The sequence below is a fragment of the Balearica regulorum genome, chromosome 4, assembly GCF_011004875.1.
Source record: "Balearica regulorum gibbericeps isolate bBalReg1 chromosome 4, bBalReg1.pri, whole genome shotgun sequence".
NCBI lineage: Eukaryota > Metazoa > Chordata > Aves > Gruiformes > Gruidae > Balearica > Balearica regulorum.
In genome coordinates, this window is record NC_046187.1 from 24,541,885 (window position 1) to 24,563,050 (window position 21,166).

Sequence of the window (21,166 nt, forward strand, 5' to 3'; positions counted from 1 at the left end):
CATTCTGGGAAGAGCTCAGTCCCTAAAATGGCTAGGCATCCTCTTTGGACAGTTCAGCACTTGAAATAAAGAGATACGAAAGCATGTCCCTTATCTCTCCTCCAAAATATTTCTCAGGCAAAAAGCCGGTTGAGCGTCACAGCGCATCCCTTGGTAAGGGCTCATCTTTTGGCATGCATCTTCTGGTACAGTGGGATGATCCAGTCGTAAGTAAAACTGTCTTGTAGATACTTTTGCCATACTTACAGATACTCTATAGTTCAAAACACTAAAACCTGAGATGTTTCAAATTAGAGATACTTCTGTGAGATTGTTGTCTTACGATTTAAACTAATGATCAGTCAGAATGGAGATGTGCTCTGTAATTAGTAAAAAATAACTAGATTCTCTGTGCTGTGTAATAATTTTACTGAACAAATAGCTCTCAAGATGTACTTTTCATAATTTTTATATACAAAACCCATAGAAGAATAAAGCTTTAAGTAATGGTTTTACAGAATACGTTGCAATTAATCATGGCATAGTATGTTCCCAGATATTCAATACCAAGATCACAAGTCAGAAGCATCTATCATGGGGCATTTAAAAAATTGTAACATGCCCTTCTCGTCTTTACAATTACAAATTATTTTTAAGATGCCCCACTCTTCAGAGTCTTCGCTTAGCTTTCACCCAATGCAAATTAATCTACAAACAAGTACTGAAATCCTGAAGGTCTGATTTAGGGACATTCAGCATTGCCTCAGACATTTACTACATGATAAATCAATTTACTAGATGGAAAGTTTCTCTTAAGTAATCTTTGGGTAACTTGAACACATTTAGTTAAGGACAGCACACAAATTTAACTTATAAGGTGTCTTCTCCAAACAATGAATTTGTGCTAACATGCAGAATAACACCACTTGCAGAAATTCATTAGTGCAGCTTTTAAAGCATCTGCAAACCATAACTAGTACTTTTTTTCTTGACTATTTGATTCAGGGGCTATGGCAGTTAAAATGCAACATTAGCATTTTCAAGGCTTCTTTAAAATAAAATGTAATCATATTAATCATCATTTACTTTTTTGTACTTAATTATTTCATTGTAGTCACATTTCATTAAACCAAAGTTCAAAATAATAAGTATGAGTGGTTGTGCTCTATGTGTTATTTCTAATATGCCTCTAAAAAAACCCCAAAACCAACCACCCAAAACCATCCCAACTTAACAACTAAATTTAAAAATCCGGGATAAGTCCATGAAAAAGCCCAAACCATTGAGTTACCAAAACATTAACAAGAACAAGGTTTCAGAAAGATGCAACAGTGTGATTACATTTTGAAGTTGGACATTTTAAAGCCTTTACTTTCATTGATATAAGGTAATTAATTTTTACCTCCCCTCATCCTTTTTTTTTTCCACAGCAGAAATCAAATCATCAAGTGTGAGTGACTACCCATGCTTAATCTAAATGGCAGACAACACAAGTTACAGAAACCTGGACCAAGACTACAGTAGTTTACAAAAATGTAAACCAAGGTTAACAAATATACCTTCTTTAGGATAATACATAGGAAGAGTTTTAGGGACTTTATATCAATAGCTCATTTCAGATTATGCAGTATTTTCCCCTCCCTTCCAGAGGTCTGTGAAATAAGGTGGCAAACATGTTCTCACCAATATTCAGTTCAGTTGCAAAAGGATTATACTTGCATCAACATAAAAAACACACGATAAAGCAAAATATTTTTAATTAGTAAGCCAATCATAAATAAATTCACCTAAAATTAACAGAAGAAGCAGCTGTGTTCTTTCTACATGGATACATTTTTTAGCATGTTTTAATATTCAACTTCATTGTCTAGCCTGGGACAAAACAATTCATCATTGAGCACCCAACAATTCTGCACACTGAGCTAAGTCGTTTTTTTTTTTTTAGTTACATTTTTTACATTTTCTTTACAAAGGTAATACTTATGTACATTATATATCTTATTTCTACAATTAATGTACTTTACTGAAACTCTACAACTTGCACAGGGAATTTGCTGAAGTCTTTAGTAAATATGAATCATTCCTTTTAAAAAGAAATTCATATAAACAACCAACATACAGCACTGCCCTTTGACATCTCTGTTAAGAATTTGGATCTGGAAGGGCTACTATAATAAATGTAAGAAAAAAGGCTTTACCTAATTGTACATTTTGTTAAGAAATATCATCCCACATAGCTACATAAATTCACCAGCTTGCAATAAACAGAGCACCATACCGCTGCACAACTGGAAACATGTATAAATCAATTTAAAGTTTAGTAGAGAAACAGCTTCATCATCCTAGCACTTTTAGACTGAAGTAAATCTGCAAAATTCTTTTGGAAATGTATACTTCATTAACTGTAAAGCTTCCAAAACAGTGCTGGTCACTGTATATCGTGAAGAACAAGCATCCACTTTTGTAACTTCCCGTATGCTTCTCTCGGCCCATGCTTCTACCTGAAGTCAGGATTTTTCTTCTATTTATTCCTTGTTCACTTACAAATCTGCTGTTGTATATTAAGTAAGAATTCATAATATGAGAAAGCTGCTTCTGTCCGATCCTCAATTAAATGCTGGAAAAAATCTGTTTTGGCAGGGTTCTCATCTCTGAAAGAAGAGAGGAAGGCATTTTAGTCCAAACATTGAGCAAAAAATCCACTGTAAATTCAAGTAGAAATGTAAGTTCTAATGAATTGCTTGTTGTCCTTTGGAGTCTAGATTCAGTCCATAGATACTACAATTGAAAATAATCCAAAGTTTAGAAAAAAACCCCTGAAGTTTATAATACACTATCAAACAGCAGCATCTTTTTAAGAAGTGTAAAATAGTAGAAAAGTGAGTGAAATAGCATTTAAAATATTTTGTAGAAACACAAAAATGAAAACAAAGATTTTGTTTTAGAAGTTAACAAATATGCTGGTGGCGATAAATTCAAAAGGGTTAAATTAAATCCTGATAAAGATTAAAAAAACTGGAAAATCTACATCTCTGGTTGCATGTAATCTCAACCCCCTCCCCAGTTTTTCTTATTTAGCAACAGAACAGAGAAGGTAAACACGTCAAAGACCTAGTATCCAAAATTACTGCCCCAATAAAAATTTGCTCGGACACAGCAAATATTTGCTGGAACACAGTCCTCTACTGGTATAGTACAGTGTGCAGTAAAGTTCTTGCTATTACTCCAGTCTCTCAGCACTACTCGTAATTCAAGCAGCAGCCACAATGCCAGACATTGAAGAGCTTCAGTCCTATGTTTAAATACTATTTATCTGAGTAAGAAAGTCATCGTACTCCCTAAAATGGGATCTCTCAGGCGCAGTAAACTGAGTACTCTAAAGACAAACAAACTCAGGTATAAACATTTTATAGAATTTAAACTTCTTTCAGCAGGTCATGGCTTGAAAAGGCTTCAGAACTTGCCTCACATGTCATAAATCAGCTGCTGTTCTATAGAGCTTAGTAATAAATATATACAATTATTAAACCATCTACAGATTATTAACCTCATTTGAATTTGTTTCATATGTATGTATTGAAATTATAAAAGCTATACCAGAAGTTAACCTGGTTAACCCCACTGATCATAAGGATATCCAATGCTTTAGTATATTCTTAACAATATAAAAATATGCAACTAATTCCTACCAATAAAACTATTAGTAACTGAATTTGCACTAGATGACCTCTGGTGCTGAGGGATTTTAGATAACAGTACTATATCTACGGGAAAGAAGATGCTACTCAGTTTCTTCCAGGCCAGATATTCACACTTTTCATCAGTGTCAATTAGAAATTGTAAATACAAGTTGCCAATAATTATTCAGTATCTACAGAAATACTTACTTTATTACTTGAAGAACTGGACTTAAAGGTCTACTGTCTCTAAGCCAAGATATAAAAGATCGTGTCCTTTCTGAAGAAAGCGCATCTACTTCAGGAAGCTGTGTCTGGTTGAAGGTAATTGAAAGAATTGAAAGAATTATCAAAACTATTGTAAAAAAAATAGATTCTGATAGTTGTAACACGACCCAAGCCACAATTTCTATTAAGAAATTACTGACCATGGATTACATATACACATTTTTTCTTCAGCTTAAAGTACAAAAATTCAGTAATTCTGTTTAGGAATTGTAGGAAGCAGTATATCTTTAACTTAAACTGCCTGTTAAGTGCAAAAGATTTTTGGAAAGCAAGCTCATTTATAAAGTCATCTTTTCAAAATGCTGCTTTCGCAGTTTTCTTGCCTTATCTTCCCCTGTCAATCAAGTTCCTACACATTGCATTTTGCATCACTGAAAAGTTTAACAAAACATGAAGAAGTGAAATCTAAATTGTAAGCAAACACAAAGATTCAACACAAAGATTATACTGGACTATTTAGTTCGGGAATGAGCTGAAAAAAAAATTTCTAAAAATCTGAGCCATTCATCAAGCTAAGTATACCAACTCTTAGGTTGATGTAACCTTTTATGACAATTAAAATTACATAAAAGAATTGATTACAGATTTAAAAGTAGTTCCATTGCTACCTTTGTAGTAAGTGAACTGAGGACATGATTTAAAAGCAAAGATAACAACTTTTGTTTATATTAGTTTTTTCAACTCATTTTCATTATAATAAGTGTTATATAACCATTGAAAAAGTTATCATCCTTCCTTTATTGAAATTCTTCCTGAAAACTCTGTCAACTAATACTTACCACCAGCAGATCAGAGGGGACAGTTTTAAATTTCTAATACAAGCAAAATGCAACATGCTGAACAAGCAGTCCAGTTTTACAGTAGTCTTAAAGCTCACCACTCTTAACCTGTTCTTAGAATTAGCACTTGTCACTTCCTTTTCCCCTTCATGCTACGCAAGCTTTAGAAGCGGGAAATATCTTCCTCTGTGTTTCTGCAATGAATGACAGATTTTGGTACTATCTGAATATAACCATTCGATTTTAAACTTTTCTAGAGTGTCTTAAAAGGGTCCATCCTTACCCGCCACTTGTTGGCATTTTGGAATCTACTACCCACAGAAGAGGGGTCTTCTCTTTAATTGTTGCTCTGTTTCACACACAAGACTATAGGTACAGGTTATAACATAAAAACCCCTCCACCAAACCGCACATCCAAGGGTCTTTGATGTTCTAGTAGCTAAAAGTGTTTCTTTTATTCACTGACTCCAGGCTTGGAAGCTGAGTGAAACTTAACTTACTGACGGGCCTATCACCTCATACCATAGACTTGGTATCTATCATCAGGTTTGGAAAACACAAGGCTTCTGAAAACCATGATATCAATAAAATAACCCTAATCTTAACAATTAAGATGTCTGAATAGATAATCTTTGTATTCGTTCTATGAAATTCCATCCTATTCTTGTGAGCCCACATATATTTCCATAGAAATAATAAAAGCAGTAATGTCACAGAAAAAATTTTGGCAGTCCATGAATGCCAGAATTCATACGTTTTCGTTCTTTCCTTGAAAGCATTTGACAACTTCTATCTGTCTCCTATGAAGTTGGCAAGATGTTAGAAGGTACCTAATTAAAAAAAACCCCTACTTCATAGTTACATAATTAAAAACTGAAAATGTAGGAAAAACCCAGACTAAATATAGATTCCAAATGCAAGCAGTATACAGCTCAGCTCATTAAAACGCCTACCATTTTCTGTGGTACTGACGCATAGTTTGGGTATCCAAGGACATCTTTTATGAAGTTGTTATCACAGTTTTTTCCAATCCAAATGTAAAAAATCTGTAAGATGTCAGAATTAGTTTTAGTAAAGGTCTTGTATATATTTTAGAGAGACAAGTGGTGACACGATTAGAATAGTACCAGAATAATACCTTTTATGCAAATGAATCACTTGAGGGCTCCAGTTGCAATTCATACATACATCTCTACATTCATTATTTGTACATTTACTTGTTAATACATTAGTAGCATTTGGCATAATATCATTAAATGTAAAAAAAAAATAGATAGAATGCAAATATTGAAAGAATGAGGACACAGGACACGTGTATATTGTTAATGCACTAGCTTCCCACATTACCTCCTAAAATGAAACACCAAAATTTTATAAAGTCACACAACGGTGTCAGTTACTGCACACTGATTTTCCAATCTAAACAAGTCATAGTAAAGCATCAATTATTAAAACACATTATAGTACTTATGTCAAACATCTGGAGACAGAAGCTAGTTTGACATTCAGACTCAGCCCCTCAACTCATAAAAGGTTTAAAGCACTTTCCAGAGTGCCATGAGAGCCGGATAATGTTTTATCACATTATTCGAGTAGCATAATGCTTTATCCAATTGTGTTTCAGTGTCATCTCTACGAATACCTTAAGCTGTACCTACAGATTTTGTTCACTCCCCACAATTCTCTCACTCTTGCAACTCTTACATCACACAAGCGACAAATCATAAAACCACTTATGACCCTCCATGTCAATGACCAGCTGGAGTGCACGGAGCTCCACCTGGGGATGGATGAGGAGCTGACCAAGAGCCTATGGGTCAGGATTAAAGGGAGGGCTGGGGCAGGGGACATCATAGCAGGGGTCTGCTACAGGCCACCTGACCAGGGGGACGGAGCAGATGAAGCCCTCTATAGGCAGATAGGAGCAGCCTCACGCTCACAAGCCCTGGTCCTTATGGGGGACTTCAACCACCCTGGCATCTGCTGGAGGGACAACGCAGCTGAGCATAAGCAATCCAGGAAGTTCCTGGAATGTGTCGATGGTAACTTTCTCCTCCAAGTGATAGAGAAGCCCACGAGGAGAGGTGCCATGCTGGACCTTATTCTCACCAATAAGGAGGGCCTGAGTAGGGGACATCAAGCTCAAGGGCAGCCTTGGCTGCAGTGACCATGAAATGGTGGAATTCAAGATCCTTAAGGCAGCGAGGAGGGCACGCAGCAAGCTCACTACCCTGGGCTTCAGCAGAGCAGACTTTGGCTTCTTCAGAGATCTGCTTGGTAGAATACCATGGGACAAAGCCCTGGAAGGAAGAGGGGCCCAAGACAGCTGGCTAATATTCAAGGGTCACCTCCTCCAAGCTCAGGAGCGATGCATCCCAACAAAGAGGAAGTCAAGCAAAAACACCAAGAGGCACCCCCGTGGATGAACAAGGAGCTCCTGGGCAAAGTCAAACAAGAAAAGGAAGCCTACAGAGGGTGGAAGCAAGGGCAGGTAGCCTGGGAAGAATACAGAGAAACTCTCCAAGCAGCCAGGGATCAGGTTAGGAAAGCCAAAGCCCTCATAGAAATTAGTCTGGCCAGGAATGTTAAGGACAACAAGAAAAGCTTCTATAGGTATGTTAGTGATAAAAGGAGGACGAGGGAAAATGTGGGTCCCCTCTGGAATGAAACAGGTGACCTGGTTACCCAGGATATGGAGAAGGCTGAGGTACTCAATGACTTCTTTGCCTCAGTCTTCACTGGCAAATGCTTGAGCCACACTGCTCAGGTCACAGAAGGCAGGGATTGGGAGAATGCAGAACCACCCACTGTAGGAGAAGATCAGGTTCGAGAATATCTAAGGAACTTGAAGGTGCACAAGTCCATGGGACCCGATGAGTTGCATCCGTGGGTCTTGAAGGAACTGGCAGATGAAGTAGCCAGGCCACTCGTCATCATATTTGAGAGCACCTGGCAGTCCAGTGAAGTTCCCACCAACTGGAAGAGGGGGAACATAACCCCCATTTTTAAGAAGGGTAAAAAGGAAGACCCAGGGAACTACAGGCCGGTCAGTCTCACCTCTGTGCCCCACAAGATCATGGAGCAGACCCTCCTGGAGACTATGCTCAGGCACATGGAAAATATGGAGGTGATTGGTGACAGCCAACACAGCTTTGCTAAGGGCAAATTGTGCCTGACAAACTTGGTGACCTTCTATGATGGGGTTACAGCATCAGTGGATAAGGGAAGGGCAGCTGACATCATCTACCTGGACTTGTGCAAGGCATTTGACACTGTCCTGCACGACATCCTTGTCTCTAAATTGGAGAGACATGGATTTGATGGATGGACCACTTGGTGGATAAGGAATTGGCTGGACAGTCGCACTTAAAGAGTTGTGGTCAACGGCTCAACATCCAAGTGGAGAACGGTGACGAGCGGTGTTCCTCAGGGGTCGGTACTGGGACCGGCACTGTTCAACATCTTTGTGGGCGACATGGACAGTGGGGTCGAGTGCACCCTCAGCAAGTTTGCCGATGACACCAAGCTGTGTGGTGTGGTCGACACGCTGGAGGGAAGGGATGCCATCCAGAGGGACCTTGACAGGCTGGAGAGGTGGGCCCGTGTGAAACGCATGAAGTTCAACAAGGCAAAAAGTACAAGGTCCTGCACGTGGATCGGTGCAATCCCAAGCAGGACTATAGGATAGGCGAGGAATGGATTGAAAGCAGCCCCGAGGAGAAGGACTTGGGGATACTGACTGATAAGAAGCTCAACATGAGCTGGCAGTGTGCGCTTGCAGCCCAGAAAGCCAACCGTGTCCTGGGCTGCATCAAAAGAGGTGTGACCAGCAGGTCGAGGGAGGTGATCCTGCCCCTCTGCTCCGCTCTTGTGAGACCCCACCTGGAGTACTGCACCCAGCTCTGGGGGCCCCAGTACAGGAGAGACGTGGAGCTGTTGGAGAGAGTCCAGAGGAGGGCCACGAAGCTGATCAGAGGGCTGGAGCACCTCTCCTATGAGGACAGGCTGAGAGAGTTGGGGTTGTTCAGCCTGGAGAAAAGAAGGCTCCAGGGAGATCTAATTGCAGCTGACCAGTACCTGAAGAGCAGCTACAGGAAAGATGGTGAGGGACTGTTTATCAGGGAGTGTAGGGACAGGACAAGGAGTAATGGGTTTAAGCTGAAGGAGGGTCGATTTAGGTTAGATGTTAGGAAGAAATTCTTTACTGTGAGAGTGGTGAGGTACTGGAACAGGTTGCCCAGAGAGGTTGTGGATGCCCCATCCCTGGAAGTGTTCAAGACCAGGTTGGATGGGGCTTTGGGCAACGTGGTCTAGTGGAGGGTGTCCCTGCCCACAGCAGGGGGGTTGGAACGAGATGATCTTTAAGGTCCCTTCCAACCCAAACCATTCTATGATTCTATATTTGTGTGTAATTGAGAAGGTTCCTGCATCAATGAGAAGTGCTTTGTTAGAGGGACTGTAGTACATATAATTTAATAACCATTAAGAGAAATTTTGGAAAATGGAAATCCATTATTTCCAGAAAACACCACAAACAAACAAACTTGATGTGAACTCTTGGTATATTCTGATCAAACTAGCATGAAAAAAAAAATTAGCCTCTGAAGCCTTAATATGCAACCTCAAAGATACTGCTCTGATCAAAACATGAAGGCCCTTCACTGGAACACAGATTACTGCCAGGTGACCTGGAATGCTGCTTCACTACACTGTTACTGTTGAGAGTTGACCACTTGTAATAATTCAGCATGCATTTTGTTATTTTTTTTTGTTTGTTTTTGTTTTAAAAGAAGAATGTGTAAAACCAGTAACTTACTGAACCACAATCCATCAGAAAAGCTCCTTCTCTTGTCAACTTCTCTGCAGACAGCTTCTGAAGAGGTGGCTGAGGAACAACTCTGTCATTTACATGTATTGTACTCTGTAACAAAAAACCAATACGCAATAACACTAGAATATAAATAAATCCTATTTATCTTAACCAGGTAAAATAAAACAGGAAAAAACACTGTTGATCTCCAGCAAAATTAAGGATTCTCATGTAACAAAAATGCCCTGTTAAGCCTAGAATGATTATGTACATCAAACAATTCTAAAATGTTACTTAATCTAAACGCTACTTTGTTACCTACAAACAAATAATACAAGTTGTGTGTGTAATATTTCTCATGCTACAGATGCCAAACTTTCAAAAGGATTCTGGTGTTTACACTTAAAATCTTCTACAAACAATTTCCATATTTTTTTTCATTGCATTCAACTTCACTAGGAAAGTTGCAAGCGCAGAAAAACATAGAATTCTACTCCTTATAAGGGTTCACTGTTTTACTGCATTCAAATAAAAGTTTTTTGATTTAACATCCTGCCCGAAGCGATACATGGGTTTGTCCACAGAGCACTATGACTGATCTGATTAAACAATATGGCTATTAGCAATGACATTATTAAAAAATAACCCCTCCTTCTTCCCCAGCAATAAAACCAGACACAATAAAACCCCTCAAGCCCCAGTATCTCCGGATTAAAGCTGCTTCCCCCTCCGATACAAAAATAGGCTGAATATCTATTAATACCTGCGAAGCATTCTCAAATAATGTAGGGAAAAAATAGTCTAGAGGCTAAGCACATCTCCACATGGTAAAAGATTATTAAAAAACAGTCACTATATAAAGAATTCCACATTATAATGCAATAGATTAGAAGCTTTTTCAGATTTATGCACAATGATGAAAATCAAGCCACTGAATTCCACTTGGGAAAGTTCCAGGCTCAGTTAATGCTCTCAAGAATTAAGTGTTAAGAGAAAAGAAAATGAGCAAAAAACATTTTTTAAAAAAATCTGTAATATATATCATAGAATTTTCTAAAGAAACAAATTTAAAAACTACCTCTGTCACAAATACGTTAAACTGAAGTAGTACTAAATAGCAGATTAGCACTCTGTTATATGATTTAAAGTGTGGTTTGTCAATTTCAGTAGGTCAAATAAGCCCTATTTTCTGTTATTATTCTTCTAGAAATAACTGATCTGCAATCCTTTGCCAATAAAACTGGATCTCCCAAAACGACTCCTGGTTCTTTAGAGCACTCGCACACTGAATATACTGTTTCAACATAAGTTCCACAAAAAACTTAACAAGGTTAGTTGAAAAAGTTGGCTTATTAAATAGTGGGGGGGTGTGTGTATAATAAAAAATTAACTAATCAATCCCACTGAAGAACACTGAGTTTAGACTCGCATATGTGAGTCTATGAAATACCTTAAAAGAAACATTGAGACTATAAATAGCTCAGAGTTTGTGCTGAACAATACCAACTGCCAGAGAAACTACTTAAGTTACCATATAATCTTGTATGACACAAACTCCTACATATGCTTTCCCAAAGCTAGTGAGTAACAAGCTCATGAAAACTTACTTAAAAAACAACTTATTTTTGCAATTAGAACTAACTTTGACCTTAAATAAAATCCCATCTTTCTTACTGTTAAAAAATGCATCCAGTTCCTAGGCTACCTCTGTAAAAGGCAAACTAATAAAACCTGGTTTTGTACATCAAGTACTTCCTCAGTCTGATTGTGACCATCTAGAAGTAAAATTCTGTTTCATTCACATCAGTCTGAGAAACCACTGGAAGTCTGTTATTGCAGGCAACTTCATCTGGTTTCAGTATACAAAACCTAGAATCCTCCACCAAATCTACTTCATCCACTTCCCCCAGATACTTCTAACACGCAAAACACCACGAGATGTTTCCAGTGCATACAATCTTCTCTGCTTTCTTTGTATAATACAAAAACATAGAATTATTGTGGTCACTGAAACAAGGTGAAGTAAAACCACAGTTCTGCTCATAATACACTACTGTACTTGCAACCCAAAACTTGAAATGTTTTTCTTGATTTTTTAATAACTTACGGAAAAAGCTCAGTTTACATTACAGTAAACAATTTCAATTACATTATCGCAGCACAACATCAGGTTGAACAGATCATTAAAACCATGAAGTGTTCTAAAACAGGCTTCATGCATTACCTCATCAATCAACTTGTCTATTCTGTACAAGTTGGGATGTATCATTTTCATCAAATGAACAAGAGGCTGGCTCTTCATCTGGCACATTGCATATACGCGATCATCCAAGCGTGTACTCATGCCTGTTCTAAATGCTTTCTGTAAGAGAACAGTGGTGTTACTCAAATAAATCCTGCATTTTGTGTCACATCTAAACAGTGTATTTCAGATTTTTTTTAAAGTGTCAAGCAAAGATAGCAAAGCTCTTGTAAAGTAATGTATCTGCAAATACAACTTGGAATACAACACCTTTTAAAACTTAATCTGTTCTCCCTCCTTATTGATGAAGGAGAATAAAAAAAAGTCCCCCCACTTTGTGTAAAATTTCTGTGTGATTGGACTAGTGTTTTTCCTTTTTATCCTTGTCAAATATTACTGGCCTATGAAACTCATGATGCAAAATATCACAGGAAGATATGAGCCTAATGGAGTTTGGAAAAGATACTTCTGTGGATAAGATTAACTCTGATTTTATATTAGTAAGAATAACTGTTAAGGAAAAGCTTTGGAAGGGAAATATACTTTCATGTTTTAGTGCAGAAATAGGGTCTCCTAGGATAAAATTTATTTTGTAACTCTCTTTCCTACTGAATTTTTCACATCTCCTTTAGAAGCCATCAGTAAATGATCACTGTTAGAAGCAACACAATAGAATAAGCACCATCCTCCAATTCAGTGGAGAAAATTTCCATAACAAGAGTTCATATTCACTTCTACAACAAAGCTAAGTAAATCAAGTCCTCTTCTCCTTGGCTGCCACAAGCATTTTGGTTTCTCTGTATCCCAGGCTTTTTTATTATTGTTAACAAAGATGATAAAAAAATACCCTAAACAACTTATTTTCTCACCCACTCTTCTGTCTTTTACACAGATCCTCTTGATAATCCATGGTCTGTTTTTTCCCCACCATTAACTGCATTACTTATGCAAGCATCAACGAAGTCCTAATCAGTATATTAGAAACTGAAGCAATCACTGAGCCAAACAAAGTAAGTTATTATGATTGGATTTCTTATCAAACTTACATAAAGGTCTATTCATGATAAGAAAACAAAGAACTGTCAGACACAAAAATCTTTAAGGTATGAGATACATTGCTAACAAAACCCTGCAGTAAGGTCTCTTCTTATTTTTAAGTATGATGATTGGCAATACAAAGATATTAAAAAAAAAAAACCAAGAAAAAAGTAATTCTACGTGAACTTTAAACTATATCACTTTAGTTTCTGTAATAGATTTCATTGTATCTCCATGGAAACCCATTTTCCTTCTTGGTACTTTAAAGTAAGAAGTATATGCATTTTTGACTACTTTTTTCTTCACAAAATAAAACTGAAGTAGTACTAATAAGCAGCTTCCAACAATCTTTGTGTGCAGTACCAATTAGCCGCCAAAATCTGAGAAATGCGAAATGTTACAATATATTTGTTTTTATTTTCATCATAAAATAAGACAAAATAGAAAAAATTCACAATCCAGAAAACCAATAAACTGTTCAGGCACTAATCATTTAAAATGAAGCTAACATAATAATCTTTTATGTGAAAGTCCTGTAAGCTGGAAGAGAATAACCTAATTTTCATTATTTTAGAAAAGTGCAGACTTTGCTTGACCTAGAGCTGAAGAATTCCTCACATGGAACAACGAATTGAATATCAAACATTAATCCACTAGATTATACATACCTGTTTGAGAAGGGCCAAAATATACAGTGGAAACAGCTTGAGGGAATTTGGTGCCATCAGCATGGACTGCTGCAGATTTGAGGCAGTTGACATATATGCCGCCAAGGAGTCCACCACGGCATTAACTAAGGCATCTCTTGCATCTGAAAGACTAGATGAAACTGAGCGATCCACAGCTGTTGGGTTAGAAGGATACAAGAAGTTACTGCAGTTGGCCTCATGCATTCCCTTGAATTTTGAAAATATTAGTTGTGCTTTTGGGTGACGTTTAAAACAAACAAAACCCCCATAACACACCTATGGTCATAACTTTTTTTAGGAGTAAACAAGACAACTGCCCATACATATACTCACTTTCATGATGTTTAAAAAATACAGCGTGGCTGACCTCCACTCCCTAGTTCCCACTCTTGGAGAATTTAAAAAATTGTTTAAAGCTGTGGTAGATAGTCAAGACTAAATATAAATCCTGTTTTACACCTTATACAAATTACTTGGCTATTGATGAAACTCTCTGCTGTCCCACCTCCAAGATACAGTTTGCAGCAATTATTTTTTTTCCCCCACAAGAAATTTCTGCCGTTATTTCAGTGGCATAATTATGATTAGTGTAAACGAAGCTTCATCTTTCTCTGCTGAGAAAGGGCTGCAAATCCTTTGGTCAGAGGAAGCCACCTGCTGGACTGAATGCACATGTAAAACGAGATCTAGAAGTACTATTTATTTCTCCTAATTTATTTGACTATTAATATACAACATACCACATATACTAAAATGCTGCATAGAGCCATACACGTTCAATGGTAGAGATCAGTCTATGAGACAGCTACTCATGAGCCCCATAAGCAAGGATAACTAAGGATTCTCAACCCAGCAATGACAGGATAGAAGGATAGAGAACTAATGCATCTCTTGGATACACTGTTGTCAGAAGTTTCCTTTTAGTCTCCAGCAACTCACTAAACTGAATCACTCTTTCTTAACTAATCCCAGAAAGCTTAAGTTTGAGATGACAACCACGATAATGATATAAAAATGAGAGTTTTGATCCAAGTGTTCAATCCAAAGTGATTCTTTTTCCTTTAATAAACTGTAGAGAAAAAAACTAAGAAGGCTCCTTCTAAAAGATTAAAGTCAACTAAGTATTCAGACTAAGGAATATTTCAGTTATTAGTTTTGGTCTAACTTTGATTTTGTCATCTTTCGTATTCTCAGGTTTCAGTGTGCTCCACTCCAATCTTTTTCTACAATACCCAGGCTCCGTTCACTGCTTCATTTAAATGGCTGGCAAAATTAAGAGCACACAAAAAGATACTTGAATCTTCCTGGGCTGTACTCACCCATGTTTGCTAAGAGGCATACAACTGCTTGTACATCCGCTCCTGCATATACATCAGCCAGTGAACTTACTACAGGCAAGCAAAGTGTGTGCACTCGAATTCGACGTTCACCTAATAAAAATAAGTAGAAATCATTATGCAAGATCTCCTGGTAGAGGTATACAAATTCAGTCATTACAGCATATCTTCTCTCATCTGAGTTGCATTCGTTTTGTAAAAACGCACCAGTCAGGAAAGTCTTGTAACACTATATCCCGTTCCTGCCTCTCAACCTGTTCAAATTCTGCAAAGCTCTAAAGCATGCAACTTGTGAATCAGCACAAGCTCATACACAAACTAGCTTATAACATCCACAATAAATGTCTTGAGTCTAAAAATGAAGTACATTGATTTCCATCCCAAAATTTGGTGGCATGTTCCACAATAGAAAGTACCTGCTATTCTTTACGCCCACCCAATGCACTAGCAACTCACTCCAATCCCTCATAGGACCCTCATAGGTCTGTGATTTTGGACAAAGTGTGCGCCAAACGTATTACTGCTTATAACAACAGTATGCCTTGTAAGTAAAGGAATCTTGCAGAATCAACTCTATGTAAGATGGGAGATAAATGACATTTTCCCATCAAAACAGAATTTAATGTAAATATTTAGATTATGTGATTAACTTCCAAGTAGGCTCACTAGCTTTGAGAAGACTCTCTTAGGATATAGAACTAACTATACAAACATTATATTAGAAAAAGAAACAAAAAGCCCAGTGGCCAAGTCATTTGAATTCATTTACCTTTGCTGGAAGTATACAAAAGAGCTGTTTGAAAACAAACCAAAGATGTGTCAGTCAGACTTTCCTCGATGGACATTTGTACTGCAAATCCAGCATCAGGATTGACATTGGCAAGGGACAATAAATCAGTAGACCGTACAAAAAAGTTCCCATGAAAAGTGTGTATTGAAAGACCTAGAAGCAGATTAAGAAATTCAGAGTGAGGTTAAAACAGCATGAAAAACTTCTATCAATAATTAAAACCCACAGCACTCAAGCTATGTTTCAGAAAACTGTAAAAAATACTTATTCTAACTATCACATGGAATCAATTACATGAATCATCAGGCATTTCAGCATGATCCTGTAGAGTTCATGTTCAATTCTGAACACTCTGAGCTGAATGATGCCCTTATGCTACACATGTCCATTTAGGTGAAGTGAGATGGTGTCATCTTAAGTAAAAAAGAAAACATCCAGATACATTAGCTTTTGCCATTTTGGTAAGTTACTTGGAAGAAGGCAACTATCTTACTCTTCAGTGAAAGAGAAATAACCTGAAGTCTAATGTTGCTAAAGACTAAGCACGTACAAAATGATAGTTAACATGTTTACATCACCTTTTCCATATGAATCAGTACTTAAAAACATACCTTTTGTACATCTAATGCGCATGACTGCTTCAAATCCAATCTTTCTTGTAAGGTATCTTTTAAGGTCTTTTTGAAACTTTTCGGCCTGAGCAGGATTATGGCTACAATGGAAAGATGGATAGTAATAGATGCATCCAGCAGAATACTTGGACATGCAAGCTGTGAAGGAGGAAAAGACATGGTTAAGAGGTAAAACTGTAACATGAAGTCAGGACACAAAAATTGTGCCCGACCTTTTGCAAGTCACATTTATGTTCATCTTTTTCCTGATATGACCCACATCTCTAAGACAAGAACTGGCTCAGACTCAGGTCACTGAAAACAGTGATGAGTCACCCAAACACACAATTACCTAGTTATACACTTACTTCACAAAGCATGCTACCTTTAGCAGCTAAGACAGGAATGCATGCAGAATTATTCAATGGTGTAGAGGCAAAATTAAGTGTGTGGGCAGAGACAAATCTTGGTTTAATACTGAAAGATGAGAACTCTGTTCTACCCCTGTGATTAAACTTTATTCATTTCTTGCCATCTGACTGTTCCCTGTTCTTGAGCAGGACAGTACCTTCTCATTTAAAACTCTGAAATTCCAGAATAGTCTGATACCACCTATCCAATACTACTGTTCTTTACTCTACCAACTTCAAAGTCAATTCCTTTGCAGCATCAGCTGCATTTACAGAAGTGCAAAAAAATTTACATGATTTAAGAATTCCTGAAGTAGCCCATGCTTCTGAAGACAGAAAGCAGCGTGGAAAAAATGAATGCATACATTAGGTACTCCTTACCAAGAGAAGCTAGATCAGAATATTGCGAACTTAAGAGAAATAAATCCACAGCAGTCTGCTGGCCTGAGCAGTCCAGTGCCAACTTCTTATAAAAATCTGTTGCTGGACCAAGATGCTGGACCACCTGTGGTGAATAAATTATACAGGAAAGAGTTAAGACAACAATCGTGCTGATCTCTTAAGACTTCATGGAACAAAAGACATAATATTCAGTAGCAAAGTATAATAAGGCAGTTTCCTTTAAGCAATAATTTATAGGCATTTTCACCTGCAGAAATTATATTCTTTATGCTCCATATTCTTTTAGTTTGTATTTACAAGCAGTTATGATCCTACTTTCAAGGAATTTACATTCTCATACAAATAAACGTTCATGTAACTATGTTACACTTACTGGACACTGTAAACTACAATGCCATAAAAATAATAAGAAATCATGTTTTAGGTCTACAATTTAATATATTCATGCTTTGGTTCAAAACCCAGGTTGATGTTAACAGAGTCAGAGATATTTGCAGTTGCTTTTGCTTGCCGAGAAGAGCTATGGACCAAAGGCCCAAAAGACAGCTCAGGCACTTTGAAACAAGTAATACCACATATACATATATAAACTTGTGATCTTAAATGCACAAACACAGACAATGAGTAATTAAAGTTTAGTGAATTGCTATAAATAAAACCCAAGAGTTGATATGCAGAACTATGCAAGTCAGAAGGACATGGCTAGTCCCTAGTCTCATGAGATGAACATGAAAGGAAGTGTTGGTACCTTTGTGCTTGACCTTTGATTGGGATCTTCTCTGGAATGCAAAAGACCTGCTCCCAAAGATGGTAACTGAGTCTGAAATACAGATATCCGACCACCCGTTGGAGACATCAGCTTAAACGCAGCCTGAAGAGCAGGGCCCAATGCACTGTGTGTTTCTCTTGTATTGGTGAACATATATGGTAACGCATTCAATAGATCTTTTATCAGCTGCAGAACAGATTGAAAAGTGTTCTTTGAGATTTTGCAAGCTTGACATTTTCTGCTATTTCTAAAAAGCTGTATTGCCGTAACTGAAATGGAACAATCAGTACCAAATGTTTCTGCTTAGTTCCAACACACTAAGGAAAACAATGTAATAATTTTAAAAACTCTGATGCATCAACAAACCAACATGTAATACTTCTATAATTAAAGAGCGGCATTGGATTTACATATTATGAAGATAGAAGTTCCTTTTAAACTTTGAATTCAAGCCTATTTTTAATATTCAACTCTTTAAATGTAATGATATATTTTGAGCAATCATACCTCTTTGCTTTCATGGAGATTTACAAGTAAACTATCTGGAGTAGGTAGGAAAATATCTGTAGGGAGAACAGAAAAAACCCACATTTTATTAAAGAAAAAAATAACATTAAAAATAGAACAAAACATTTCACTGCCCACTGCTATATGTACTATGAAACAGTCTACTTTTCTGATACACATATTAGAGAGAATACTACAGTCTATACGAAGCTTGTTTTATTCAAAACAAAATTAACATTCAAATTTCACTTTTTAAACACCACCTACTCTGTAGTTAGTGTAAGTTTATTTTTTAAAAATATATTCCCTACACATTCAATAAAATTGACGTAATACCAGAATATTTGAGAGACTCTAACCTTTCTTCTGGGAAAAAAGTAGCTTCTCAAAGATTTAGTTTCCATTTTCTTTTTACTTACCATCAATATCTGAGACAATCAGCATCTGAGGCTGAGATAAACCTTCTTGTAAGTTGTAAAACTGAACAGTGCTGTCAAACGTTATGAACCCTATTCTTGTTCTCGAGTCTCCAGGCAGCCTGAAGCATTAAAAAATAAACTATTAAGCCCTAAATTTCTCTCTCAAGACACATACATACACATAGCTCCTGCTGATGTTAGCAGAAACTCAGCTCACGTATACAGGGGTGAAGGGAGAACAAAAGAAAGGAGATCTGAAACATGAATAACAAGTAAAATTTCTTCAGCATTTTCTAAAAAGCTGGGATAATGATACAGTTTACAAGACTAAGTGTTACAGGTTAGCACTCACTAAGATATTGATGTTTTGTTCTGAGAGAGAACTTAGTTCATTTAAACATTACACTGATACGTGAAAAAGTAGCCTTCTCAGTTCTTCAGCAGAAGATTTTCTCATGTGGACCATATTCCTATGTATTTCATTAAAAATACAAAAAGAAAAACTAAATGGGATTTCTCAAATATAAAAAAAAAAATAATCAACAAGTGCTGAAAACCATGATGGTCAACAAAAGCAAGAGAGGCAAATATTGTTTTTACCATCTGAGTATACAAATAAAAAACTAGATATACTGATTTTCCTATAGACTTTGCATGGTATTTTATGAATTTCCCTAAAATAATTTAGCATGTTTCTGGGAAGTTGTTGATAAAAATATCTGTAAAGATCTGGATAAAGAAAGACTAAACCAATAAATGTATGTAGAGGAATTCTATTGTACTTGCTGGTGTCTTTATCAGAAATTAAAATCAAGTTTCCTAAGAAAAACTTGGAGAAAACAATTTTCAGAGTGAGGCCTCCACAGGATACAAATCATTCCAAAGACATGAACATAGTGAAGTTTATCAACCCTCCCTCAGAAACCAACACCACTAATCCCATACATCCTGTTCCAGTGCAAAAAATGAAAACAGACAGAAAGTGGTACAGGTAGATCTAGGTAACTGTGATGTAAAAAAACCAAACTGACAACAGAATTCACCTAGGCAGTCTCACATGAGTAGTTACAACATTCCAGTATGCAGCACCTCGGCCATTTCAGCACAAGAACCAGCCAATTTAATGTCTGTAATTTAGTTATGCTTGTTTGTCTTGGCAGGGGGAAGAGCACACTTTATAGATGTTTGTTCAATCAACCTGTTGTTAGAAGTTAAATACTCTTTGCACATAAATAAGTAAATTATTTGCAGATCCACCTTTAATCACATGCAGGGAACATAGCTCATGTAAATTGCTTCAACAGCTGTTTTTTTGGGGTGGGGTGGTTTGTTTTTTTTTTGCTTGGTTGATGGTTTGGTTTTTCTGGTTGTTTTTCAGACACGTAAGCTGTGTTTCAGAATCTCAAGCAACAGAACTCCTGTCCTTTTGGGACAGAACGTTTAAACACTATATGCAAGTTTTCTGCAAAACTGTAGGTTAGCATTGTTCATAACACATTAGCTAATTTAAAAGGTTATTTATATTCTTACTTGTCTAGGTTTTCCAGCAATGACTGGCAGACTATTGTCAAATATCCAGCCTCCACGGCATTATGAGACACATCTAAAACAAATAAATATACCGCAGGCTGAGGAGGACGAAGCTACAAAGTAAAAAATAAAAATAAAAAAATGTTCAAAAATCATATTTAAAGAAATATTAAAAATAATTAGCCATTAGAAAGGGAAGTGGGACAAGGGAATACTTAGAAAAACTCAATGTACACATTATGCGATAAAACTGATTTATTAAAATTCATGCAGATAGACTTAACCACAATTCCCAGTGGTTAATAATTCCCATTTGTAATAATTTGTAATGTGATGTTTCAGAACAGAAATTCAGTATTTTAGTCTCTCCTTCCAACAATCAACTCAAACATTACTCTCAGATGTCAGATATAGAATTCCCTCTTCAAAACACCACTGTTCCTTCAGGATGTGGACAATGCAATCCATTAAATGGGTTTAAAATATACTACCTACATCCTTTTCCCAACCATACAGCAAGTTGTATTTATTCCTTGCCAAATGTCTTGGCCACAGTATTTCAATTCAAAGACAAGAAAACAATTTATTTTTGCTGTTGTTAAAAAGGTCATAATTAACAGGGTCTTTTCCCAGGTCTTGTTTATCTTTCTTGGAGACAAGACTACTATCACAGCAACTGTAGGTTGACTCCTAGTTAGAATTGTTTCTGTCACAATTACTAATTAAAAATTTGAACGCAACTGAATTCTCTTGTTATTCCATTACTCATCTTTCAAAACCTCTTCAAAATGAGGAAGAAACTCAGAAACCATATTGCATCAGACTACGCCACATTAACTACACTGGATGATTACACGCATTGCAATTGCCTTTGTTTGACAAGCCTCTG

General features: G+C 36.9%; 1 protein-coding gene across 2 annotated transcripts in view; it reads right to left on the reverse strand.

The window, feature by feature from the left end:
- Positions 1 to 386: 386 nt before the first annotated feature.
- SEC24B (SEC24 homolog B, COPII component) overlaps positions 387 to 21,166 on the reverse strand; it is a 51,909-nt gene continuing 31,129 nt past the window's right edge. For both annotated transcript variants that reach the window (XM_075751463.1, XM_075751462.1), the window contains 14 exons: positions 20,278 to 20,390; positions 18,748 to 18,866; positions 18,329 to 18,384; positions 17,801 to 18,007; positions 17,032 to 17,155; positions 16,241 to 16,399; positions 15,609 to 15,782; positions 14,822 to 14,932; positions 13,482 to 13,657; positions 11,758 to 11,895; positions 9,540 to 9,644; positions 5,677 to 5,769; positions 3,867 to 3,970; positions 387 to 2,630 (listed from right to left, as the gene is read on the reverse strand). In XM_075751463.1, the coding sequence (XP_075607578.1) occupies positions 2,516 to 2,630; positions 3,867 to 3,970; positions 5,677 to 5,769; positions 9,540 to 9,644; positions 11,758 to 11,895; positions 13,482 to 13,657; positions 14,822 to 14,932; positions 15,609 to 15,782; positions 16,241 to 16,399; positions 17,032 to 17,155; positions 17,801 to 18,007; positions 18,329 to 18,384; positions 18,748 to 18,866; positions 20,278 to 20,390 (1,794 nt within the window). In that variant the 3' untranslated portion in view covers positions 387 to 2,515. The remainder of the gene's footprint in view (positions 2,631 to 3,866; positions 3,971 to 5,676; positions 5,770 to 9,539; positions 9,645 to 11,757; positions 11,896 to 13,481; positions 13,658 to 14,821; positions 14,933 to 15,608; positions 15,783 to 16,240; positions 16,400 to 17,031; positions 17,156 to 17,800; positions 18,008 to 18,328; positions 18,385 to 18,747; positions 18,867 to 20,277; positions 20,391 to 21,166) is intronic.